At 46.0% G+C, this 23,870-nt stretch overlaps 1 protein-coding gene across 1 annotated transcript in view; it reads left to right on the top strand.

Moving 5' to 3' along the window:
- Positions 1–11,864: 11,864 nt before the first annotated feature.
- LOC137433442 (leucine-rich repeat and immunoglobulin-like domain-containing nogo receptor-interacting protein 1) overlaps positions 11,865–23,870 on the top strand; it is an 84,181-nt gene continuing 72,175 nt past the window's right edge. Inside the window, exons 1-2 of the mRNA XM_078785204.1 lie at positions 11,865–12,401; positions 16,160–16,519. Of these exons, the coding sequence (XP_078641330.1) occupies positions 11,865–12,401; positions 16,160–16,519 (897 nt within the window). The remainder of the gene's footprint in view (positions 12,402–16,159; positions 16,520–23,870) is intronic.

Genomic DNA, 23,870 nt, shown 5'->3' with positions numbered 1-23,870 from the left:
CAGGGATACGGTGTACCTATTCTAAACAGGGGTACACACTGGGAAATGGTTCTACAATGGTAAAACATATTATATGCATAGAAATACCAAGAAAAAAATGGCTGACCTTCTGTACTCTTGCCTCATATTCATATTTTCATCTCAAATCCAAATATCTTGACCATATAACAATAATAACAAAATTGACTTCACTGTTCCAATACGTATGGATGGCACTATACATGTCACTATGTTACATTATTATTACTAGTGAGATACCTATGCTACGCACGGGTGGGAGGCCAGAAGCAAACAGGCAATGTAGATACGGCAAATGCTAAAGCATGAAACCAATAAATTCCACATTCCTGTAGCACCTTTAGTCACACGTCAGACATGGACAGCAAGTTCGTGAAGGACTTCCATGAAAAACGTACGCGTTCGCAAACAAACGGGTACGTTCACGTATAGAAACATCGATCATGGGTCTGTGGCGAATCTGCATGTGGCGATCCGCGAAGTTCACGTTTAGAAAGTAGAAGCCATCACGGCAGGTCATCATTTACTTGAACTCGATATCATTTTTTTCATTCCAAACAACATAGCTCCAATCACAAATTAATCACAAAATAAACTTTTAACAACATTGTTAATGTTTCCTTCATTGTAAAAACTACCATGTCAACGGTTAAAAGGGGTTTGAGCCAATAGGTGTTACGGCCTCGGCAAGATCGATGGAGACAGCGATCTGTTGGCTTATACACTGCCCAAATAGCTATGTGGAATTCTCTCATGTAGAGATTAAACCCACGTCGTTTGAACTTTGGTCGAGGTCATTATTTACTTTTAATGATGTTTGTAGTGAAATCGTATTCGTACTAATGCTGAACCCAGGTGATGATCATTGCTCGCTGACACCGCTAGGGGTGCGGCTATAAGACCCGCTGCGGTCGGTGCTCAGGGGGACTTCTCCTGTGACATGTTACATCTAGTGGACTCGCTAACGGTACGCCTGCATAGAATATTAAGCTTGCTTGCATTGAATGTTATGGATGGACCCATGTGATGCCAAACCTTATTCCTATTGCATTTCCTGTATTACAGAATGATGTCATGGTCTTAATGGAATTAAACCACCAGATGGACTAAAGTTGTGGACCCGACTGGTTTTTCACAACACTTAATTCCATTAACGATCTACCGACATGGCGGGCAACAAGACGCTGGTGGTCACACCATTCTGTGCCGACCCGCAAGCCTCGGATGGTGGATTGCAACTGAAGCACTGGCTGAAGACGTTGGAGAACCATTTCGCTGAGCCTGAGACCGAGCCGACGGCTGTCGCGAAGCTAGCAACGCTGCACTTCAAAATCGACTACAAGGTGTACAATAGCATCGCACAATGTGCGACGTACGACCTCGCGATTGCGGAGCTCAAACGATTGTACATAAAGGAAAAGAGCCCGGTGTATGCTCGGCACTTGCTACTAACGCGATGCCAGCAACCCAATGAGCCGATGGATCACTATGCCCAGGAGCTCCGGCAACTCTTGCTGGACAGCACCCGGGAGCCACGGACTCACGAGCAGGCTCAGGATGACCTTCTCCTAGACGCCTATGTCGCTGGGGTCTCCTCTCAGGACCTAAGGCTCAAACTCCTGGAGAAGACCGACCTGACCTTCGCTGCGGCACTCGAGCAAGGAAAGCTACACACTGAAGCGCGGTTGCAGTCGAACGTCTATGATCGCACGCGCCTCTTGGCGGGAACCTCGCTCCACGCACGGCCGGAGAGTGCTACCGCCGAGGGAGCAGAACTGCTCGCGGAACTCCAGGATGCTCCGGAGGAGGATCCGGTCCTGATGGCTGCCGCAACGGCCAGACCCAAGGCCTTACGCGGAGCCACCTGCTATTTCTGTGGGGGACAACGTCATCCCCGGGCCGTGTGTCCGGCTCGGGACGCCATATGCCATTTGTGCTCGCAAAAGGGGCACTACGCAAAAGTGTGCCGGAAAACCGCACGCGGCTCGCGGCCACGCGCGACCTTGAATGGGCTCATTGCGGAGCCTACGAGCCGAGCTCAGAACACGGCGCCTTACCCGGCTTTGAAGGACAGGGCCCCTCTTCGCGGGCCCCTGGTCGCTCAATCGACCTTGGCGAGAGTCACCAAACAGCCACAACAGTCTCATCCTCAATCGGGCATGGCCCATGCGTCCTTGACCAGACTCCGGGCCACGCGAGGGGCTTTGGAGCCTCGCCAAGCCCCAGCAGTACGTTCTCGTCATGTCTCTCAAGAGCGTACAGCGTCCACTGGAGGCGACACGAGTTCGGTACCAACTACGGTGGCCCTCACCCGTCAAATGGCGATTTCGAATACTACGGAGGCCTATACCCGTCAAAATCGTCAAACGGCGATTTCGAATACTACGGAGGCCTATACCCGTCAAAATCGTCAAACGGCGATTTTGAATACTACGGAGGCCCATACACATCAAACGGCGATTTTGAATCGCAAAACACCGGAATGCATGGGAAAGCTCTCTGATGGCTTTAACGGATTCCCCATGGACAACGAATACTCCGGCAACGACCGCAAAACTGCAGATTGCATGGGAACACACCCTGACAACTTATACGAGACTCCACGGGCACCCTCTGACGCCCGGAAAACTGCCGCTGGCATAGGATCCGCCCGCGAGGCTCGGCCGACCCACTCGGGAGGTTCGGTCCCACTCCCAGCAGGCTCGTCCGGCCTGGCTCAAGCCCTTATTTCCCTCATGGTCGAGGGCCATTGTGTGCGGGCCTTGGTGGATACAGGGTCTACGGATAGTTTTATCGACCAGCGACTATTGCACAGGCATGGTTGGCAGGTCTTGAGGTCTACGAGACGGATCTTCATGGCTTCCCAGGGACTTCGACTCAGCACGAAGGGGGAATGCCGATTGAAACTCGTGATAAAGGGACGGGTTTTCCCAGATGTACACCTTATGGTCTTACCTGCTTTATGTGCTGATATTCTGTTAGGACACGATTTTCTTAAGCGACATGGACGTCTGGAAATGGAGTTTGGTGGGCCTGACATGCTTGTTGTGGGGGCTGACGCGCTTGCTGTGTGTGCCCTAGCGAAAATGGAAATCCAGCCGCTTTCGCTGTTCCCCAATCTAACCTCCGACTGTACCCCTGTCGCGGTAAAATCACGGCGCTACTCTCGAGCAGACATGCAATTCATTGCGGACGAAACGGCTCAGCTCTTGAAAGACGGTATCATAGAACCTAGCCGGTCGCCGTGGCGAGCCCAGGTCTTGGTGGTGCGAAGCGATGCACACCGCAGACGCATGGTAATCGACTATTCCCAAACGATTAACCGCTTTACACAGCTGGATGCCTACCCCCTTCCGGGGATGGACGTGCTGGTGCGACAGGTGGCCCAGTACTCAGTCTACAGCACTCTCGATCTCCGTAGTGCGTACCATCAGATCCCCATCTCTAGGGCAGATCGTATCTATACCGCATTTGAGTTGGGGCAACGGTTGTACCAGTTTACTCGATTGCCTTTTGGGGTAACGAACGGGGTCTCCTGTTTCCAGAGGGCCATGGATGACCTCATTGCGAGGGAGAACTTAACCGATGTTTTCGTCTACCTAGACAATCTTACGGTTTGTGGTGTATGACCAAGGGCACCATGATGCTAATCTGAAGCGCTTCCTCGAGGTCGCGCAGAGGTATCACTTAACCATGAACGAGGATAAGTGTCAATACTCTCTACGCAAGATAGATCTTCTGGGGTACACCGTGACCCATGGTTCTGTCGCTCTGGATAAGGAGCGTCTGCGACCTTTGCTCGACATGGCGCCTCCCTGCGATCGGGCGTCCCTGAAGCGCTTCTCGGGCTATTCGCCCATTACTCCAAATGGGTCCACAATTTCTCTGCAAAACTGCGCCCCCTTGTGGCCTGCGACACATTCCCTCTGTGTCCGGCCGCATTGGCGGCCTTTGGAGGCCTTAAGGCCGACATCGCCAGTGCCGCTGTGGCGACGATCGACGAGAGCAGATCTTTCATCCTCGAAAGTGATGCCTCGGATCAGGCCATCGCGGCGACCCTCTCCCAAGGAGGGCGTCCGGTGGCTTTCTTTTCACGGACACTTACCTCCGCTGAGCGGAGACATTCGTCTGTCGAAAAGGAAGCGTATGCGATCATCGAGTCTATTCGGCGATGGCGCCCGTACTTACTCGGGCGATGTTTCCAAATCATCACGGACCAGCAAAGTGTTGCGTTCATGTATAACACATTACACGCCCAGCACATTAAGAATGAGAAAATCACTCGCTGGCATATAGAGCTTGCCGACTTCTGCTACACTATCAAATACCGCCCGGGGAAGGATAACCAGGCCGCCGACGCCTTATCGAGACCGGCTACGAGCGCGGGTATCGCCACTTTGGAGGGCCTACGCGTGCTGCATGCCACTGCGGGGCATCCGGGCGTAACGCGTTTCGCTCATTTTGTGCGGCGTGGCAATCTACCATACTCGATTGATGATATCCGCCGTATGTGTCGCGACTGCGCTATATGCGCGGAAATCAAACCACGTTTCTATAACCCACCCATGGGGACTCTGGTTAGGGCTACGAGGCCGTGGGAACACTTGGCGATGGATTTCAAGGGCCCATTGCCGGTGTTGAGTAACTCTCGCTATCTGCTCACTATCGTCAATGAGTACTCGTGATTCCCCTTCGCTTATACGTGCGTGGACATGACTGCTGCCACGGTAATGCGATGCTTACATAACTTGTTCTCTATGTTTGGGTACCCGGCCTATGTGCATACTGACCGGGGTGCGGTCTTCTTGTCTCAGGAGGTGCGAGGCTATCTGCTCCAAAATAACATCGCTTCTAGTTACACCACGCCGTACAGACCCCAGGCAAATGGGCAGATCGAACGCTTCAACGGGATTATATGGAGGGCCGTCATGCTCAACCTCTGGACCCTCGGCCGGGGCCTCGATAAATGGGCTTGGTCGCTACCTGCGGCGTTGAACTCGATCAGGGCTCTACTGTGTACGGCCACCAACCAGACTCCCCACGAGCGACTTTTCCACCACCCCAGGAGCACGGGGTGTATACGGTCTTTACCCAGTTGGCTCGCTGAGCCCGGGCCGGCCTACCTCAAACGGGCGGTTCGCACGAGCAAGTACGACCCCTTAGTGGACAAAGTGCAGATACTCCAGGCTAATCCTGAGCATGCTCATGTGATGACGGCTGATGGACGTGAGACCACTGTCTCCGTACGTCATCTTGCCCCATGTGGGATCGCCGACCCTTGTAGGGACTCGGACGAACCGATCGAACCAATCTATGAGACTATGGACTCTTCCGACGCTCCCGTCGCTGAAAGTCTGCCGACCCTCCCCTCGCCGCATCTACCCGTGCCCGAAGGCTTGGCGGTACCCCCTTCGTCACCTGACTCCGGTAGCTCCTCCGACGCCGGGGTCTCTGGGATACGTGATGCCGTACCCGGGGAATTTCAGACGCGTGCTGGCAGAGAAATTCGCCGCCCAGACCGGTACGGTTGGGTCGACTGATACCATGTTCCACACCCTGTTAATGCTGACGCTCGCTCGATTCTAGCCGCTCTGCAGTATAATTCTAACAGTGGGGAGAATGTAGTGAAATCATATTCGTACTAATGCTGAACCCAGGTGATGATCGTTGCTCACTGACACCGCTAGGGGCGCGGCTATAAGACCCGCTGCGGTCGGTGCTCAGGGGGACTTCTCCTGTGACATGTTACATCTAGTGGACTCGCTAACGGTACACCTGCATAGAATATTAAGCTTGCTTGCATTGAATGTTATGGATGGACCCATGTGATGCCAAACCTTATTCCTATTGCATTTCCTGTATTACAGAATGATGTCATGGTCTTAATGGAATTAAACCACCAGATGGACTAAAGTTGTGGACCCGACTGGTTTTTCACAACAATGTTTATATACGAATCAAAAAGAAGATAATTGGTTTTGGGTCGTCCTTTCCACATATCTCGTGGGATTGTGAGTTGTGGAGACGGATGTGATGGCGGGGAGAGGGTTGGTATTCTCTCAAGCAGGGATTCAACCCATGTCCTTATAAAAGATCTTTGTCCGAGGTCACCAGGTCCGATCAGTGCAGCCGATCGGTGCAGCCGATCGGTGCAGCCGATCCGTGCAGCCAATCTGTGCAGGCGATTTGTGCAGCTGTGCAGGCGATTTGTGCAGCTGTGCAGCGCAGCTGTGCAGTGATCGGTGTAGCCGTTTGTGCGGTACCCGGGAAAATAACGTTATGCGGGAGTCCAAACCTGAAAATGCTGGAGGCCAAAGCTGAAATTGGGAAAACAATATACCCTATTTTACTCCAAGAGATCCCCGGATTACCCACCCAAAATATCATTGCGATCGGTTCAGCCGTTTTTGCGGTACCTTCGAACGGACAGACAGACAGACGGACGGATGGACATTTGGTGAATTATAGTAAGATTATTACAACAACGATGTAATTAAGAAACGTAGGCTAATTAGTTACAGCCTGTTAGCCACTATCAGAAGTGGTTCCTGAAATAATACACCGCTTCTCATTGAGACATGAACAATACACCATGGTAAAGGCCTAGCCTAGAGCTCCACGTAACTCCGTAATAGCGTCCCAGATGTAACACCATCTTACTACATCACCATCTTACTAAACCCATCATCCGATGCCTCGCATCTGGAATTCAGCCTGTCACCTAAGGTTGTCAAACACTCAGATATATGTGTTGTGTTGTTCAACTTCCATCAGATAAGCAACGGGACGGGTTGAGTGCGCTGGATACCGGGATTGCATGCACGTCCGTGGAGGCCTAGCCTAGCGCTAGATGTAACACCGTAATGATGTCCCAGCCAAAAGAGCGTGACAAACAGAGGGACGGTTGGATGGATAACGAAATCCAGCTACTTTAATGTATGGATGATCCATATACGAGGCATAAACTTAATAAGTCAAACATTTGCCCGTTTCATCTTTGACTTGGCTTTCAAATGGTTAAATATGACTCCCCAATTAGAGAGCCATATTCAAATGAATATGTTGTTTGCATTTTCTTGCCTCGCTAAATACGTAATATCAAAATTGGGTTAGCGCCACATGACTGCAGGGACCTTTAGTTTAAAAAGTGAATCCTTCTTTATTATTGGAATTGCATTTCATGGCAATGAATTTATTGGTGGTGGGTGGCATATTAGTTAGAGCGTCCACTCTAAGTCTGGGATGTCGGCGATTAAAACCAGACCCAGGCCGAGTCAAACACAAGACTAAAAAAAATAGGGTACGTGTTGCTTCCTTGCTTGATGATCAGCATTTTAAAATGACAGAACACGGACAATGAACCATTGTTGCAGGCTTGTTGGGCCTAGTGGCCTCCTCGTGTGTTGACGAAGGTCCTTGTAAGGGAAGTAGGAGGGGAGGCACACAAAGCTGGCACACATGCCCCTTCACTAAAACGACTCTATAATCAGAATTTTGGTGTAATTAGCACTTATCTATACATATCACCTGCTTTTGTTGAATTTTTTTTTGGGGGGGGGGGGGGGAGGTAGGGGGTGTCATTTTATTTCTATGTTTTGATTTTTCATTTTCTGGTCTATACAAATGTTACCTTCAGAAGCATCAACTATCATTTACTCCTACCACCTTAAGTGTGGGGCAAATCTTATTGATGGCACGTGTATTGCGAACTCTCCAGAACATTTTGGTTATAGAAAAAGCAGAGCGGAAATCCATAACAATCACTATAAATAAATATTACACAGCTTCAATTAAGCTATAATGATGGTAAATAATAATTGTACAGAACCAAAAAATTATATATTCAGGGTAATAATCATTCCTCAAACAAATGAATACCGATGGTCTGATTAATAGGGATTGTGGTGGGGCGAGGTCAGTGTCTGAGATCGTTGTTGAATTAAAGGATCTAATGGAATCGCAGGAATCAGGTGCAGGGAGGTGCAAAGGACGTATCGGTTGTGAAAACAGAGAGATGGGTCAAACGAGGTCGATTACGATTGAATAAAAGTACCTACACAAACATTTACACCCATTACGATGCGGAATCCTAAACAAAACGCCATACTGAACTATACACCCTAACCCGCACCAATCCCAAAAATAGCTACTATATATATATATATTTATTTATTATTTTATTTATTGTAATACAGTATTATTTAAAGTATTCTTCCACATTGGCAAGCACTCTCTATCCGTGTGTCCATCCAATTCCTGCCAAGCTGCAAACTCTCCCAATTCCTGGAGGATCAGCAGATTTCTCTGTGTCTCCGGGCACAAGGTCGCACGATCACGCTAATGCCAGGACAAAGTAGGATGAACCGTTCCAATTTGCAGGCAGACTATTGCAAAAGAAACAGCAGAAACGCAGCAACAGACAAATAGCCTGCTGCTAATCAGTATATAGCTGAGCCAATTAACAAAAGATTATAATGAATAAATGCTGAGAAGTTTTTTTTTTAATGCCCAAAACAAAACTGTCAGCTTTGCAACTAAGTGTTGGACGCAGAGCTGAATTGTTGTTTCTGTTTAAGAAGGTCCCCGAGCCAATTCGTCAACTTCTCTGCATTTAAAATATCATGTCATTAGTGGTCCACTATTATTTTTTTTTAATGTTTTCTACCTCTTCATGAATTCCGCATAGTCTTGCGTAAATTAAAAGGGAATGTCAGGTGCTCAACTGAATGAGCTTTCAGGCATGATTCTCAGATTGCATGGAATCGGGCCAAGCATGCTATGTTTGTGCATGGGAGGCCGACAACAGTTTTCAGGAATCCCGGGGGCCTTTCATCAGGAGGACAGGACCTCCATCTGTGTGGTGGGCAATTACAGCCACATTGTTGATCTTCCTTCCTGGTGGGAAGGCAGAGTTGGTGCAATAAAGACAGCATTTACTTTGCTCATTGAAGTGTATTCATCCATCCAATGAGGTTTATCTCCTCCCTGTCCCTGCCCCCACATAAACATCATTTTGCTTCCTATGTAAGGTTGAGAATATGCTGTGTGCATTGGTTTTTTGCAGGAGTCCCAAGTCCCAAGATGCTGATTATCCTCAGGCTGCACCTCCAGCAACTGGGGAACGCGGCCAGTGAAGCACGTTGTATCGTGGACGCAATAGCACCGGAGTCTGTGTTAACTATTGAGTATAATCTCATTATTTCCATCTTAGAAGTTTCCAAAGTGAGTTGTTTTACTTACTGGACAAAGACTTGTCTCCATGACCGTGGATTGCGCAATAGATACACTGAGAATATCATAAAGTTGGTATTATGACAAGCGGCAGACCTAAGAATATTGCATTTTTACAGTCACAGCCATTTTGAACTTGAGACTATTACCTCCCAGTTTAGTGACTTCATTGAATGCAGGTTTTTTTTGTAAACAAATGTCAACAACAAAAGGCTTTTCGTGCTCATAAAAACCAGAGAAAATCACCTGTGGCTGAGGTAGAGGGCAGCGGGGAGGCTTGACTAGAGTTGCTGCGCCAAGTCGCAGTTGAACAAGACAATGGGGTTACATGCAGGGATAATGTGAACCATAGTTCTGCCAACAGCCTGTGTTTATTGGGAAAACACTGAGCCGGGACCTCCCAGGGAAGGCGGAAACGAGCGACAATTGGACCTCAAGCTAGGCCTTGGCTGAATCAGCAGCAGCGTTGTTGGCAAGCAGCACCCAGACACAGTCTTGCCAGTTTACCCCTCACCACCGTCTGGGCAAGACAGCCCAATCTGCTATGTAACTCGGCTCCGTGCCGCCTTCCCAGATTGTGGCGCGTTCGGCCAACACCATAGACTGCTTTAAGCCGAGTGGACTCTTAAAAGGTCCAATTTCATGACATAATCACACTGTGTCAAGTACTCTGTAATACCAATAAGAGTGCACGAGATAATACATCACACCATATGCTTCTCTCACTATATTCAAACTTGCCATTCTTTCCCAAAGTTTATCTACTATAAAGCAGCATACGGAATATTACATTCAATCCTCCCAAATTATCATGGACTTCTTCCTTTGCTCCAATTAACCTGAAAACTGCTGATTTTTATGCTCTTGACAGGTTATTATAGCAGCGGTCAATCTCCCAGGGCTCCTGTTAGGGTTCAGCACAGTCAGGTTGAGCTCAAACAGCCGCCAGAACCAGTGAATATCAGCGCAGATTTATAAGAACATACAACTTACATACGTCTGGTCCGCTGCAGTGTGGAGTTGGCATCAGTAATTTGGTACTCTCTTTAACAAAGAGCTGTCATGGATGAGGATATTTTAATACAAGGAAGCTCTTTAGAGGGGACATTATATTAGCCTGGTGTTGGTCTATAAACAAATTTAAAGCAAGGTTCAGATTGCTTTGCAGCTGTGATCCGTTTGGCTCAGGGCTACTCTCTAACTGGTAATGAAAATCAACCACGGCTTCACTAATGCCAATCTTCCCAAGTGCACTTGTGGCCCTGTAAACAGATGGCCGTCTCCGAAACTCATCTGCCTACAGCCAAGGGACCACTGCAGGGAGATTGTCCTGTTCGATTCTACTAAGCGAGCGCAGCCATTTTGCGGCGTTTATCAGGCACGGCAGCAATAATGTGCAAAACTCCGACACCGGTACAGAAGCGTCGCTGCCAAAGGAACATTTAGACCAATATTTTGGAAAGAAGGTACTCGGGCATCCTGTAAGGAGAAAACATTCCATTTGTTTCACGCTAATCAGGGGGAAGAAGAAAGAACACATTTCCACGTTGTGCACATCCACGTCCAGGCAGAGCACATTTAAAGTTTTATGACATTTTTCTCGGTTTTGCTTGTATAAAGTTATTTCGGCCTACATGTTGGCATGGCGTACAAGCGAGCATGACGACTTGAATCAGTGAGTTTTGCCCAAGGCAAGTGGCAGGATATACTCAAAAAGCTTACAAGTTGTGTAACGTGTTTTAGCCTTTTGTCAACAAAATAAATAATAATCCATCTTGGCACATAGTAGCCAGGGGCACATTTGTAACACTTCAGACTGCAGCAAAAAGGGCATTTAGGAAGGTACGACGACCAAACCAATTTCTGTCATATGAGAAGGGAGCGAAACAGAAGAAAAATGATGCCCTCCCTCTCCTTCTCCCACTACCAATTGCATTCGCTAAATGTGTGAGAACATTTCGATTTCCTTCACACAGCTCCCGTAGTACTTACAAAGCTCTACTGATATTCGTCATATGTTATAGTTTGGAATCAAAGTTTCATACTTTCCTCTTTGACTCGCCCCCAGAGTCAATTGCCCACAATCGTAACACCGTTCCATGTTGCTTGGTGCATCACACCGTGCCCATCAAACTGATTGACACAGGAGACGTGAGCAAATTTTGACAGGCCCAAGCAAAACCACTGCTGCTTCTACTAAATCAAGTCGATCAAGCAGTAGTGTCAACCAGTGAGCAATGCTTTTGGACCACCCGGACTTTGAGCAAGGCACCAGATGGTTTTAAACGTGGCAGACACTCTGCTAATCCATCCCATTGCCAAGTGTTTCATCTTCCCTGGAGAAGGCAGTGGATGGATTGGTGCAGATTTTCTCAGTGCAAGTCATAAACATTCCACCTTGTATGCTCCAGACGTTCGCTAAACAAATCGAGGGAACAAGAGCCATTTTCAAAAACCCTTGAAAGGAAGTTGGCTTATGGGCCAAGTATCTGACAGCAAACAGGTTTCATAGCTGGCAAAGGGGACTTCGTGCTCATGCTTTGGTCTGTTAGGTTTCTGTCTGGCCTTTTTCACGACTTTGTTTGAAGAAACTTTTGGAGAAATAGTTGGGTAAGATGGCTGCACCAACACTCTACAATCTGCTTGCCACCATGGTTGTTCTTGCTTCCCTGCCATTCCCCCAAGTTATTGCCTGCCCTCAACGATGTGATTGCTGGCCAGCAGAACGCGCTGTAGTTTGCCATCGGCGAAAACTCCAGAATGTGCCAGCTGGCATTCCGAGCGAAACCAGACGTTTGGATCTCAGCAAGAACAAGCTTCGAACTGTTTCCACGAGTGACCTAGCAGGTCTTTCTTCGCTCGAAGAGCTGGACTTAAGTGATAATAGTGTCTCACTACTTGAACCAGGTATCTTTGTAGATCTGCCTGGTCTACAGCGCCTCCGACTTCGTCGCAATCGTCTGAAACTTCTGCCCGGAGGAGTTTTTGCTGGTCTTGGCAATCTTACACACCTTGATGTTGGAGACAACCGGTTGGTCGTTCTACTGGATCATGTCTTTGCAGGCCTCTCTGCACTTCGACGACTGGATGTTGGTGATAACGAGTTAGTCTATGTCGCTCCCCGGGCTTTTGCTGGTCTAACCAATCTCCAGGTGAGCCACATGTATGACAAAACAACAAATTAACTTAAAGTATAACTGTATCCAACTTGTCTAATGTCTTAGTGATCTCTAAGTTCGGGACATTGGCTGAGAACATGGTGAAAACTTCTCATTTGTAATCTCTTAAAGTAACAGAACACTGATGCAGACTCTTCCTGCTTTTTGTTGCCATCTGTTGGAACATTGTGAAAATAACAGAAAATGGCTAAATGTTTCACTCTTTAGATATACTCGTTGCAGTTTTGCATTTGTGATCCACTATATTTATGAAAGGCATTCATCACCAATAGACAATCCCCAATGGGAGTGCAAACATAACTGCTCCTTTGACATGCCCACTATGAAACATGGCATGCCTAATGCTGATGCACACCTTGCTGACATCACAAGGCAGTTTACCATAACCAGAATCAGCTCCAGTGAGAACTTTACATGCCAAGGTTGAGCTCACACTGGCAATAGGTACAATCCCCATAAAAGATGAAATACTTCAAATGGTTGTGTAATGAGATACCAACAATAGTTAAAAACATGCAAACATTTTTCATTTCTCAATAAATAAGCATGTATTAGTAAGAAAAAACACTCTTACTAAATAAAGCATCCTACTATTCATTTGTAATTGGTCACCGCCTTTGACACCAATTCAATATTTTATTACGGACCCTCGGCACAAAACATCTACAAATATCGAACAAACCGTTTGAAAAGGAGAACCTCGCCGCCATTCGAGCTTTTAAATTGCATCAGATGTGCCAATAAATGTCAATTGTTGCTTCCAGCTTGCCCGTTCGTAAACAGAGATGCCATTTGTATTTTTGCCACCTCCATCCCTATCCCGTTCAGAATCCCATACCGGCACGGGCAACTTGCTAGTGTATTGAAAAAGGAAAGAAAAAATGAGCATTTCTTGAAATGTTGCATTTCTTGTTTGAAGAATGTTTTATACCTACACATATCTATCTATAATTCCAGTAATCTCTGTGTGTGTGTGTGTGTGTGTGTATGTGTGTGTGTATGTGTGTGTGTATGTCTGTGTGTCTGTGACCGCTGTTTCTCGACAACCACAGGTCCGATATACTTTAAACTTGCCAGGTATATTGCTGGGGACCCGAGGATGTGCCTTTTCAAGGTTTCATATTAATCGGAGAAGTAGTTACCGAGCTATGGCGATTTCTTTACCAAACTCCGCAAGCCGTTCGCTTTGGACCAAACCATTTCATGTAAATAGAGGGGGGGATTGTCACCGTACTCGCAAGCCGTTCGCTTTGGACCAAACCATTTCATGTAAATAGAGGGGGGGGGGGTTGTCACCGTACTCGCAAGCCGTTCGCTTTGGCTTTGCGAATGGACCAAACCATTTCATGTAAATAGAGGGGGGGGATTGCCACCGTACTCGCAAGCCGTTCGCTTTGGCTTTGCGAATGGACCAAACCATTTCATGTAAATAGAGGGGGGGGGGGATATAATTTTAGATATATATATAGTACGGGCATGCCCTAGTATCTATAATTCCAGTAATCTCTGTGTGTATGTCTGTGTGTATGTCTGTGTGTCTGTGACCGCTGTTTCTCGACAACCACGGGTCCGATATACTTTAAACTTGCCAGGTATATTGCTGGGGACCTGAGGATGTGCCTTTTCAAGGTTTCATATTAATCGGAGAAGTAGTTACCGAGCTATGTCCAAAAAACGATTCAACCAATCAGAGAGCAGCGAGCTATCACGTGTGCCGAACGTGCCGAACAGACTCTGCCTCGGACGGCACATTTGAGAGCGTATTCATTTATTTCACGTTGGCAAACTATGTTGGCGTTAAACTATGTTTTAAAACTAATTAAAACTAATTTGCGATTCATCGTAACTGCGATATGCGACCTTCCGGACAGTCAAATGAGGACGTCACTTCCGGACTTACGGATAGTCATAGTGACGACGTACTGATGCTGAACGTGGCGAGCAGACGCTGTAAGGTACGATCGATTGTAGTACACGTTTATAATAACTCTGCCGATACAGGCCCGATTAACTGCAGCGCCATCCGAGCTGCGGCGTCGGGACGATACATTCATTGTACGGTCACATCACGCACTTACGGGCACGCCCATGGGCCCATGGGCACGCCCATGCATGCATGGGCGAAGACATTTTTTTTTTTTTTTTTGGCAAGGAACGGGCACCCACGTACGGGCACGTCCTAGTATATTTAAATTGATATATGTGGGAAAATTACATGCCCAGACCAGGAATCGATCCCAGGTCCTCTGGAAAACCGCACCTATGCTCTACCATCTAAATTTAATTATTTAATCCTCCTCATTCATCTAATTGCTTCACTACGCCCCAAGTGGTGTTTATAATAGAGGACATGGATTTGTTCCCCCATTGGAGGAAGACCCTCTCGTGTTTAGGCCGTTGGTGCTCCTATGGTTGGCAGCATGCTCAGTCAGGGTTACCTGGGTAGGTCAAATGGTAGATCACTGGTATGGTTTTTTCAGAGGACCTGGGTTCGATTCCTGGTCTGGGCATGTAATTTTCCCACATATATCAATTTGATTTTTTTATCCTGTTCATGAATCTAATTGACAAACACACATATACAGTATATATATAATATATATATACACACACACACCTATATATATATATATATATACATTATACACACACATGACATACACACACGGTATTTTTTGTCACAATTATAAGTATTAGTATCTGACAACCGTTATCCAAAATGGTATAGCTTAAAAATATACATATATTTACTCTCAAATACCACAAAATGCTTTTCACTTTCACTATTGAATAGCAAAGTAATGCTAAATCGAGATTATAGGCCTAATCTTGTACAAGAGAGAGCATAGTTGAAGAGAGAAGAAAATCAATTGCATCAGCAGACTATATTTGGATAAAAATGAATTATAATTCAGGGTTATTAACAGCAACTGTTTGTTCGATTCCTAATAGAGTGTTCGTTCACCTTTGGCAACAAGGATTCTTCATATCCCGTCATAAACACTTTATACAACATTTTGGTTGATAAGCACCTAATGTTGCGTTATTCTATGTTTACATTTCCTTCTGGCTTCATCTGCCAATTTTCTTGGCCTGCTGGGTCTATTTTCAACATTTCACATGACCCTGTCCTCCATTTTTTAAGGTTATTGTATACCTTATGTACAGTTGAATTGGAAACGCTTGTTGTAAGGAATAGGTGCAAACCTCTGACATGATCCAATAACCATTCGCCATTGAACAGTTGTTCACTTTTGATCTCATCCATCTTGATTATAAGTGAATTTCAATACCTGGGAAAAGGCCTTCACACATACACCTGCTGCTTTACGTGTGGGAAACATGCACAGCCAGACTGGGACGGTCTATTTCAAGGCAGAGCGTGCTGTCCCAATACTTTCAGCAATATTGTGTACTTGTTGTGTGATAAGACAAATAACGTAAACAAGATATAGAAACAAACAATTACATCAATTAGCGAAAACACTTAAATTATTAACAAAGATCACAGAGATTCATTTACCAAAACCCATCAAGCTCTTAGTTACATCTACATGGACCTTTACTGATGAGTCTTATAGCAAGGCCAGACTTTTGTTTGATGCAACTGTAAGGATTATTCATTCCTCGAATGTTATGTGGTCATTATTATGCAACAACCTTTGATTGAAGTGAAAAAAAAAAACGAAACATTGGGTCTTTAACATGTTTCCCGACACTCCTCCACACAGGAATTGGTGCTGGAGAGGTGTAATCTCACGAGCGTACCAAGTGAGGCACTGGCCGCTGTTCCCCAGTTGTTGTCTCTACGTCTGCGTAACTTTCCTACCACCATCGTCCCACCGAACTCCTTTTCCCGCATGATTGCCCTACAGCGGTTGGAATTAGCCACGTGGCCAGAACTGGAGTCACTGGGGCCAGACAGTCTATATGGGCTCAACTTGACTGAACTGGCTGTAACTGGATGCGGGCTGGTAAATGTACCATACACCGCTCTGAGGCACCTTGTTTACCTGCGAAGGCTAGACCTTTCTGGGAACCTGATCCAGACAGTGGAGCCACGTGGTCTTGCAGGCCTCTCTCGCCTTCAGGTGCAGCACATGTCAAGGCGTGAATTAGTGCATGGATCTTTTCTTGTTCTAATTTATATTGAGATAACATTTGAAATGAATTGCTGTTTTACTGTCAGAAAGTGACTCTGTAAGAAGATGAAAATATGGTTAAATGCATGATGGGTAATAACAAAACATCATCTTCACGGAAGTAGTTGAGGAGGTAAAGCCTGAACTCATGTAATCCATAGCCATAAAAATACTTTGGAGTATGACCTTAAGTTTCCTCATGGTATTTCAGTTTGTATGGAGTAAATTATGTTTGGTTATGACTATATATATATATATATATATATATATATATATACTAGGTTGGTGAGGCTCGCGCGTCGTCACTGAGGAACGGGCTTATTTTAGCTGAGGATAATGACTGTACCTGAGTTGTTGTGTTGTCATGACTCACACCAATCACAATACAAACAATTATTTTGCACAAATTTATTTGTAGTGTTTGTCATATTACATTTTTATAGGCAATTTAGGTTGAAGATTTAGGTTGAAAAAATATATAAAATTCAAAAAAGAACCCCTCAGCACATACATATGGGAGGGGTAGGTGCAGACTGGAAGTTTGGGACGATTACACCTCACCACCACATAATTCAAAACACCTCACCACCAAGTAATTCAAAACACCTCACCACCACGTAATTCAAAACGCCTCACCCCCAAGTAATTTAAAATACCTCACCCCCACATAATTTAAAACACGTCACCCCCACCAAATTTAAAACACCTCACCACCACATAATTAAAAACACCTCACCACCACGTAATTATAAATACCTCACCACCACGTCATTTAAAAACACATCACCACCACATCATTTAAAAACACCTTTTTTTTTCTTTTTCTTTTTCTTTTTTTGGGATACAAGATCGAGGCTCGTGAAAGAGCGAACATTAATCACACAGAAAGACAAACCAACACATAAAACAAATAACATCGGGAGCGGTAGACAAGATGGGGAGAGAGGGGGAAGGACACACACAACATTTGAGAGCAGGGACCGAGAGACATGGAGACATCGAGAGATCTGTGGGAGGGAGAGGGCTTTGGGGGGGGGGCATGGGAATGGGGGGTGGGAGAGGTATAAAACATATGGACACTGCTAGGACTTCCAGGAAAAAAGTTGGAATTTCAAACAAGGTGGAGCTGGGGTGAATTAGTGGGGGTAGAAAAGATCAAGGTTTTGGATGGGGGAAGATAAGAGATGGTGGTGAACAGCTGTTTTAAAGACCTGGAGGGAGGAGTGGGATTGAAGGGAGTGTGGGAGTTTGTTCCAGAGGCGGAAGAAAAGAGGAATGAAAGAGTGAAGGTGAGCAGAGAGCCGAGATTTCGGCAGTTTGACCATCAGAGGGTTGCTGGCAGATCTTCTGCGACCTGTAGGAATATTTGGGGGACAGAGCACAGAGAGAGCTGGGGGAGCAAGGCCGGAGAGGAGTCGGTAGAAGACAGAAAGACCACCTACCTGCCTGCGGTGAGTGAGTGAAAGGCCCTCAGACATAGCTTCATCGCGGGAGATTCCAATGATTCTGAAAGCTTTGGTTTCAACAGCGTGAAGCCGAGCTAGGTGTGAGGCAGGAGCACCAGCCCATAGGGGAGAGCAGTATTACATTGAGCTGCGGATGAAAGCCTTGTATGTGGTGAGGAGCTCAGGTGTGCCTAGGAAGGACTTCGCACGACGGAGGATGCCCAGTCGGCGACTGGCTTTGGAGGCCAGCTTGGAAATGTGGTTTTCCCAAGAAAGATCATGGCAGATAGTGAGACCCAAAAGCTTGAGCGACAGAACTTCTTGGAGAGGATTGTTGAGAAAGTAGATGGGAGGGTTGTCCAGTCGATCTTTTCGGAGAGACATAGTAAGAGTGTGAGATTTGTCAGGATTGAAAGACATGTTCCACTTGTTTGACCAGTCTGTGATTTTGTCCAGGTCTTCAGAGAGTGAGGAGGCTGCAGACTGCCGATCTGAGGGAAGAGGATTGGAGCGGCAGAGAGTGGAGTCATCAGCGAAGAGATAGAGAGGATTTTCCAGAGAGTCGGAGAGATCATTGATAAAGACCAGAAAAAGCACAGGGCCCAGCACACTGCCTTGGGGAACTCCAGCCTGCAGAGGAAGGGGAGATGAAAGAAATCCATTCAGGGCCACACGTTGACTACGACCAGAGAGGAAGTCCGCAAGCCATGCATGGAGATTTCCATGGATACCATAGGAGGAGAGTTTGCTGAGTAGAGCTGGGTGCCAGACCGTATCGAAGGCACGTGATATGTCAAGGGAAACAGCTCTGATTTCCTGTTTGGCATTGAGGACCTCCATCCATTGTTGAGACAGCAGAAGCAGCATGTCCAGAGTAGAGTGACCTGGTCTGAAACCAAATTGATGATCAGAGATCAAGCCATTGGAGAAGAGGAAAGATTTCATATCCGAAGCAATGATGGATTCCATGATTTTGCTAATAATTGGGAGCAGGCTGATTGGTCTGTAGTTGCAAGGATCTGTTTTTGCACCTTTTTTGTGTAAAGCGGTAATGTTTGCTGATTTCCAGGATGCTGGCAGATGACCTTGAGCAAAAGATAGGGTGAAAAGAACAGAGAGAGGGTGAGATAGAGTGGCAGAGCAGGATTTTAGGACCTGTGGGCTGATGCCGTCTGGTCCAGTTGCAGAATCAGAGTCGAGGTTAGACAAAAGCTCCTCCACCTTGTCAGGAGAGAAGGACACAGAGTCCAGGAGCAGTTGGGTTCGACTGGGAAAGATGGGTACAGAGAGAGATGGGTTTGGGACGAAAGATTTTGAGGCAAACACAGAGTTGAGGCATTCGGCTTTGTCACGTGCGATATCAACTGTGTGGCCATTTGAGGTAAGGGAGGGGATGGTGGGGGAACAAACACCTGAAACGGATTTGACCAGACGCCACCAGGATTTGGAGGAAGGAGACAGATTTGAGAGTTCATTCTTGAGTGAGGAGAGATAGTGCTTCCTGGCACTCCTGAGGGTAGACACACACTGGTTCCGAGCTTGCTGGAAGGAAATGAGATTGCCTTCAGTTGGATTAGCCTTCCAAGAGGCAAAGGCATGTTGTTTCAGGGCAACTGCCTCACCACAATATTCAGTGTACCATGGACGTGAGGAAGGGTAAGACAACCGAAGACGAGATGGGATAAATCTGTGCATGAGAGAGAGCAGTTTGCTTTGGAAGAATTCCCAGGAAGAATTGATGTCAGAGGCAGTGGAGATGGGAGACCAATCCAGACAATTGATGGCTGCTTGAAGACCGTCCCAGTCGGCCTGAGTGAAATGCCAGACTCGTCGACGCTGAGGAGGCTCTCTGAGAATGGCCAGAGAGATGTCCACTTTGACAAGCACATGATCAGAAGAACCGATTGGAGCAGAAGAAGAGCAGCAGACATTAGCAGGGAAGTTTGTCATAACCAAGTCTAGAAGAGAAGATACTCCATTGGCTGAGATCCGGGTCGGGAAATTGACAGATTGTGTCAATCCCAGTGAGTCACAGAAGTCCTTTGCTGAGGTGCCATGACTGGTGAGAGAGGAACCCACACCCAACAAGGTGGCATGATGACAGTTGAAGTCACCACATATGAGGAAGAGAGAGTTGGGATGAGTGGATAGAAGTTGGTCCATGTTGTCAGACAGTGAAATGTAAATGGAGTCATCACTGTTTGGGGGATGGTACAGAACACATATGAACAAAAGGTGGGAGCGGAGAGGCAGCCGTAGCCAGAGGTACTCCTGGGGGTGAGGAGGAGAGAGGGCAGTGCAAGGAGAGTGAAGAAGAGAGTTTTTGATAAAGATAGCCACCCCACCACCAGGACGAGGCTCAGGTCTATCATACCGGAGGAGGGAGTAACCAGGAAGAGATATTAAGGAATCAGAGACATCTTGAAGGAGGAAAGTCTCTGTTAAGCAGATCAAGTCTGGATTGTCAGAAGCAACCTGTATGGAGAGATCAGTCAGGTTTGAGCGAAGGCCCCGGATGTTTGAGGTCCATACCGTTAATGAAGAGAGAGGGGGAGCATCGGGTACAGGACAGGGGAGGGGAGGAGTAGGGTAAGATGAAGGATGAGAGGGGGAGGTAGGGAGAGCAGTTGATATTGTGTCAGAGATTACAGAAGAGTTCCAAGGAAGGGAAGGATGAGGAGGATGAAAGGTTTGATGGTGAAGGGATGAGGCACAGTGAGGGGTTGTTTGAGGGGGGGGGGCAGAGGAAAGTAGAAGGTTGGGGGGGGGGTGGAGGTATGAGGTAGAAGGGAGACGAAGTGGGGAGGAGGCAGCTTTGAGGAGGAGGGGAGGAGGGAGAATTGGAGAGGAATGGTATGGGGGGAGATTTGAATGGGAGGGGTTGGGAGGGAGTTTTGAAGGGGAGGAGTGAGGGGGGAGTTTAGGAGGGGAAGGGCAAGGGGGGAGTTTAGGAGGGGAGGGGCAAGGGGGGAGTTTAGGAGTGGAGGGGCAAGGGGGGAGTTTAGGAGTGTAGGGGCAAGGGGGGATTTGGAGGGGAGGGGCAAGGGGGAATTTAGGAGGGCAAGGGCAAGGGGGGAGTTCAGGAGTGGAGGGGCAAGGGAGGGGATTTGGAGGGGAGGGGCAAGGGGGGAGTTTAGGAGGGGAAGAGCAAGGGGGGAGTTCAGGAGTGGAGGGGCAAGGGGGGAGTTTAGGAGTGGAGGGGCAATGGGGGAGTTTAGGAGTGTAGGTGCAAGGGGGGGATTTGGAGGGGAGGGGTAAGAGGGGAGTTTAGAAAGTGGATGATTAATGAAAGACGAACATTGATAACAAATTGGGTTTGTTGTGATTTTCAAGTTAGCAATCCGATTCAGAACGATGGAGGAGGGGTGGAATGAATGTGAATTTAGACCATGTAGTGAGGGAGATGTATAAAAGATTGAATTTCTATTTTTTTGACGTGGAATGAGTTGGAGAGGAAATTGAGAAAAGGCTTTTAAATAGGAAGAAAAACAGCGTGTTGTAATATACCACTGAATAAAACACTGAAGGGGAAAGGTTAAACATATTTAAATAATATTGAAACAGAACCGTAAACAATCTTATATGCACAAAATACCAATGGGGGGAGAGCCGAGAGGGACCACCACGAGTCACGTGAACAGGGCAAAAGGTGGATGGCAAGGAGATAATGGGGACGGGGCGAACGGCACACCTGGACAGAAAGTACAGGATGAGACAACAGCACGCGTGGAGAAAGGAAAATAAATGTTTTTGGTTTTTTTAGAGGGGGACGGGGTTTGTGGGGGGGGAGGGTGGGGATTTAAAACGTTAGACAAAGAGTATTATGTTCGGGGTAGAAGGGAAAAAACAAAGAGCCAAGCAAAACACGATGTAGGGGACTTAAGTTAACAAACACCGACGGAGGTACAAGGCCGCACATGAGGAGCAGAACACGATTAATTAATTACGAGTTACAGGAAATTCAAACCAAAACTAACTATAAACAAACAATAACGCATGGACGATAAAATAACGAGTTGAAATTTGACAAACACACGAATGAAAAAATAACCGCTTTGGATGCCCGGAGAGAACCAAGCTTCAAGGTCGGAAGGTTCAACAACTAGGCCGCGTGGCACGAAATACTCGACTATTTTATACAGGTATGAAAGATTAACACCGATAAATCTCCCGAGGGACACGCAAAAGGTACACACATGTAAGATAAATGCAGTTTCGACAAAAATACAAATGTGACAATTACTTTACTGTTACAATTTACTTTACTGTTACAATTACAATTACTTAACTTCGAGCGTGCGTGAAGATCATGGAACAGCTTCGAAAAACCGTGACAGCTCCGACAAGATCTCGCAAGATCTCGCGAGATCTCGCGAGACCTCACCACCACATAATTCAAAAATACCACACCACCACGTTATTAAAAACACTTTACAACCACGGAAACAAAAGTTTGAGGGAGTAGTTAAGTGACAACACAGACACTGCCCAGATATGTAGATAAATCGATAAATGACCGTACCGGAGTTGCCGTTTTGTTATGGTTTACACCAATCATAATTCAAACAATTATTTTGCACAATGTATTTGTAATATACCTGATATTACCTTTTATAAACAACTGAAGTTGAAAAAAAAAAATTTCCAAAAACAATTCCAAAATAAATTAATTAATTAATAGGAAATTATTTCTAAAAAAATACCCTTAGGACATACCGATGGGAGAGATAGGTGCATACCAGAAGTTTGGTACGATTTCACAAAAGTTTGAGGGAGGAATTCAGTGACAAGACAACACAAGACAGACACTGCACAGATATATATATATATCTGCACAGATTGCAATGCAGATATATATATCTGTGCAGTGTCTATATATATATATATATATATATATATATATATATATATATATATATATATATATATATATATATATACATATATACATATATATGTATATATATTTCAAGCTAGAGTTTCAATATATATATATATAGTGTATTTGCGGAATATATATTCGACATTTGCGGTCACAGCATTCACAAGTTCCGTGTATTCGCGGTTTTTCACGGGCAAAAAATATTCCTACCCGCCCTTGGACTTACTTGGTACTTGGTTGATTATCTCTTTTCACCTATGGGTAGGGACCTCGGGCTAATATTGTTATGTAAGTATTTTCTGCTTAAGGAAAAGGCCTGGTTCACAGACGATCGCAAACTCTCTACATGGGGAGGAGAGGGAAGGGGGAAGAAGATTCTAGATGGAATATGACATGGGGAGTGGGTTTGCTTGGTTTCTTAAATAATTATTTTATCATTTATTTTTGTTTGGGAACGAGTGATTATTTAATTATATATTTATTGCTTAGTTTTAAGTCTCATGATTCCTTTAGTCTACACACTTTCCTTTAGTCTAAGGACATACTCAATAATCAAACATCCCCTGTAATAGTCAGGTTCACTATGTTTTTTCATTCAAAATCATGGTAGATTAGCAAACCTATACATTGCGGACTGATCACTATGTTTTTTCGTTCAAAATCATGGTAGATTAGCAAACCTATACATTTTTGGAAACGTTATTACATGGAAAATCTGAAAATCAATGTTTACATTTGCCAATTCCGACCAATTCGATTCGACCAATTCGACCAATTCGACCAATCGACCAATTCCATTCGACCAATTCGACCATTCGACCATTCGACCAATCGTTTCGATCGACCATTCGACCATTCGACCAATTCGATTTGCCAATCAATTTGACCGACCTTTGCTTGTGTGGAACGGACTGTGAAAACGATGCGGACTATATTGTCGGATACGACACACAGGACAGTGATGACGAACTCT

Source organism: Myxine glutinosa, chromosome 10 (genome assembly GCF_964187855.1).
Source record: "Myxine glutinosa chromosome 10, kmMyxGlut1.1, whole genome shotgun sequence".
Classification (NCBI taxonomy): Eukaryota; Metazoa; Chordata; class Myxini; order Myxiniformes; family Myxinidae; genus Myxine; species Myxine glutinosa.
The sequence above is the reverse complement of the archived record's forward strand: the minus strand, read 5'-3'. Positions and strand labels throughout refer to the sequence as shown.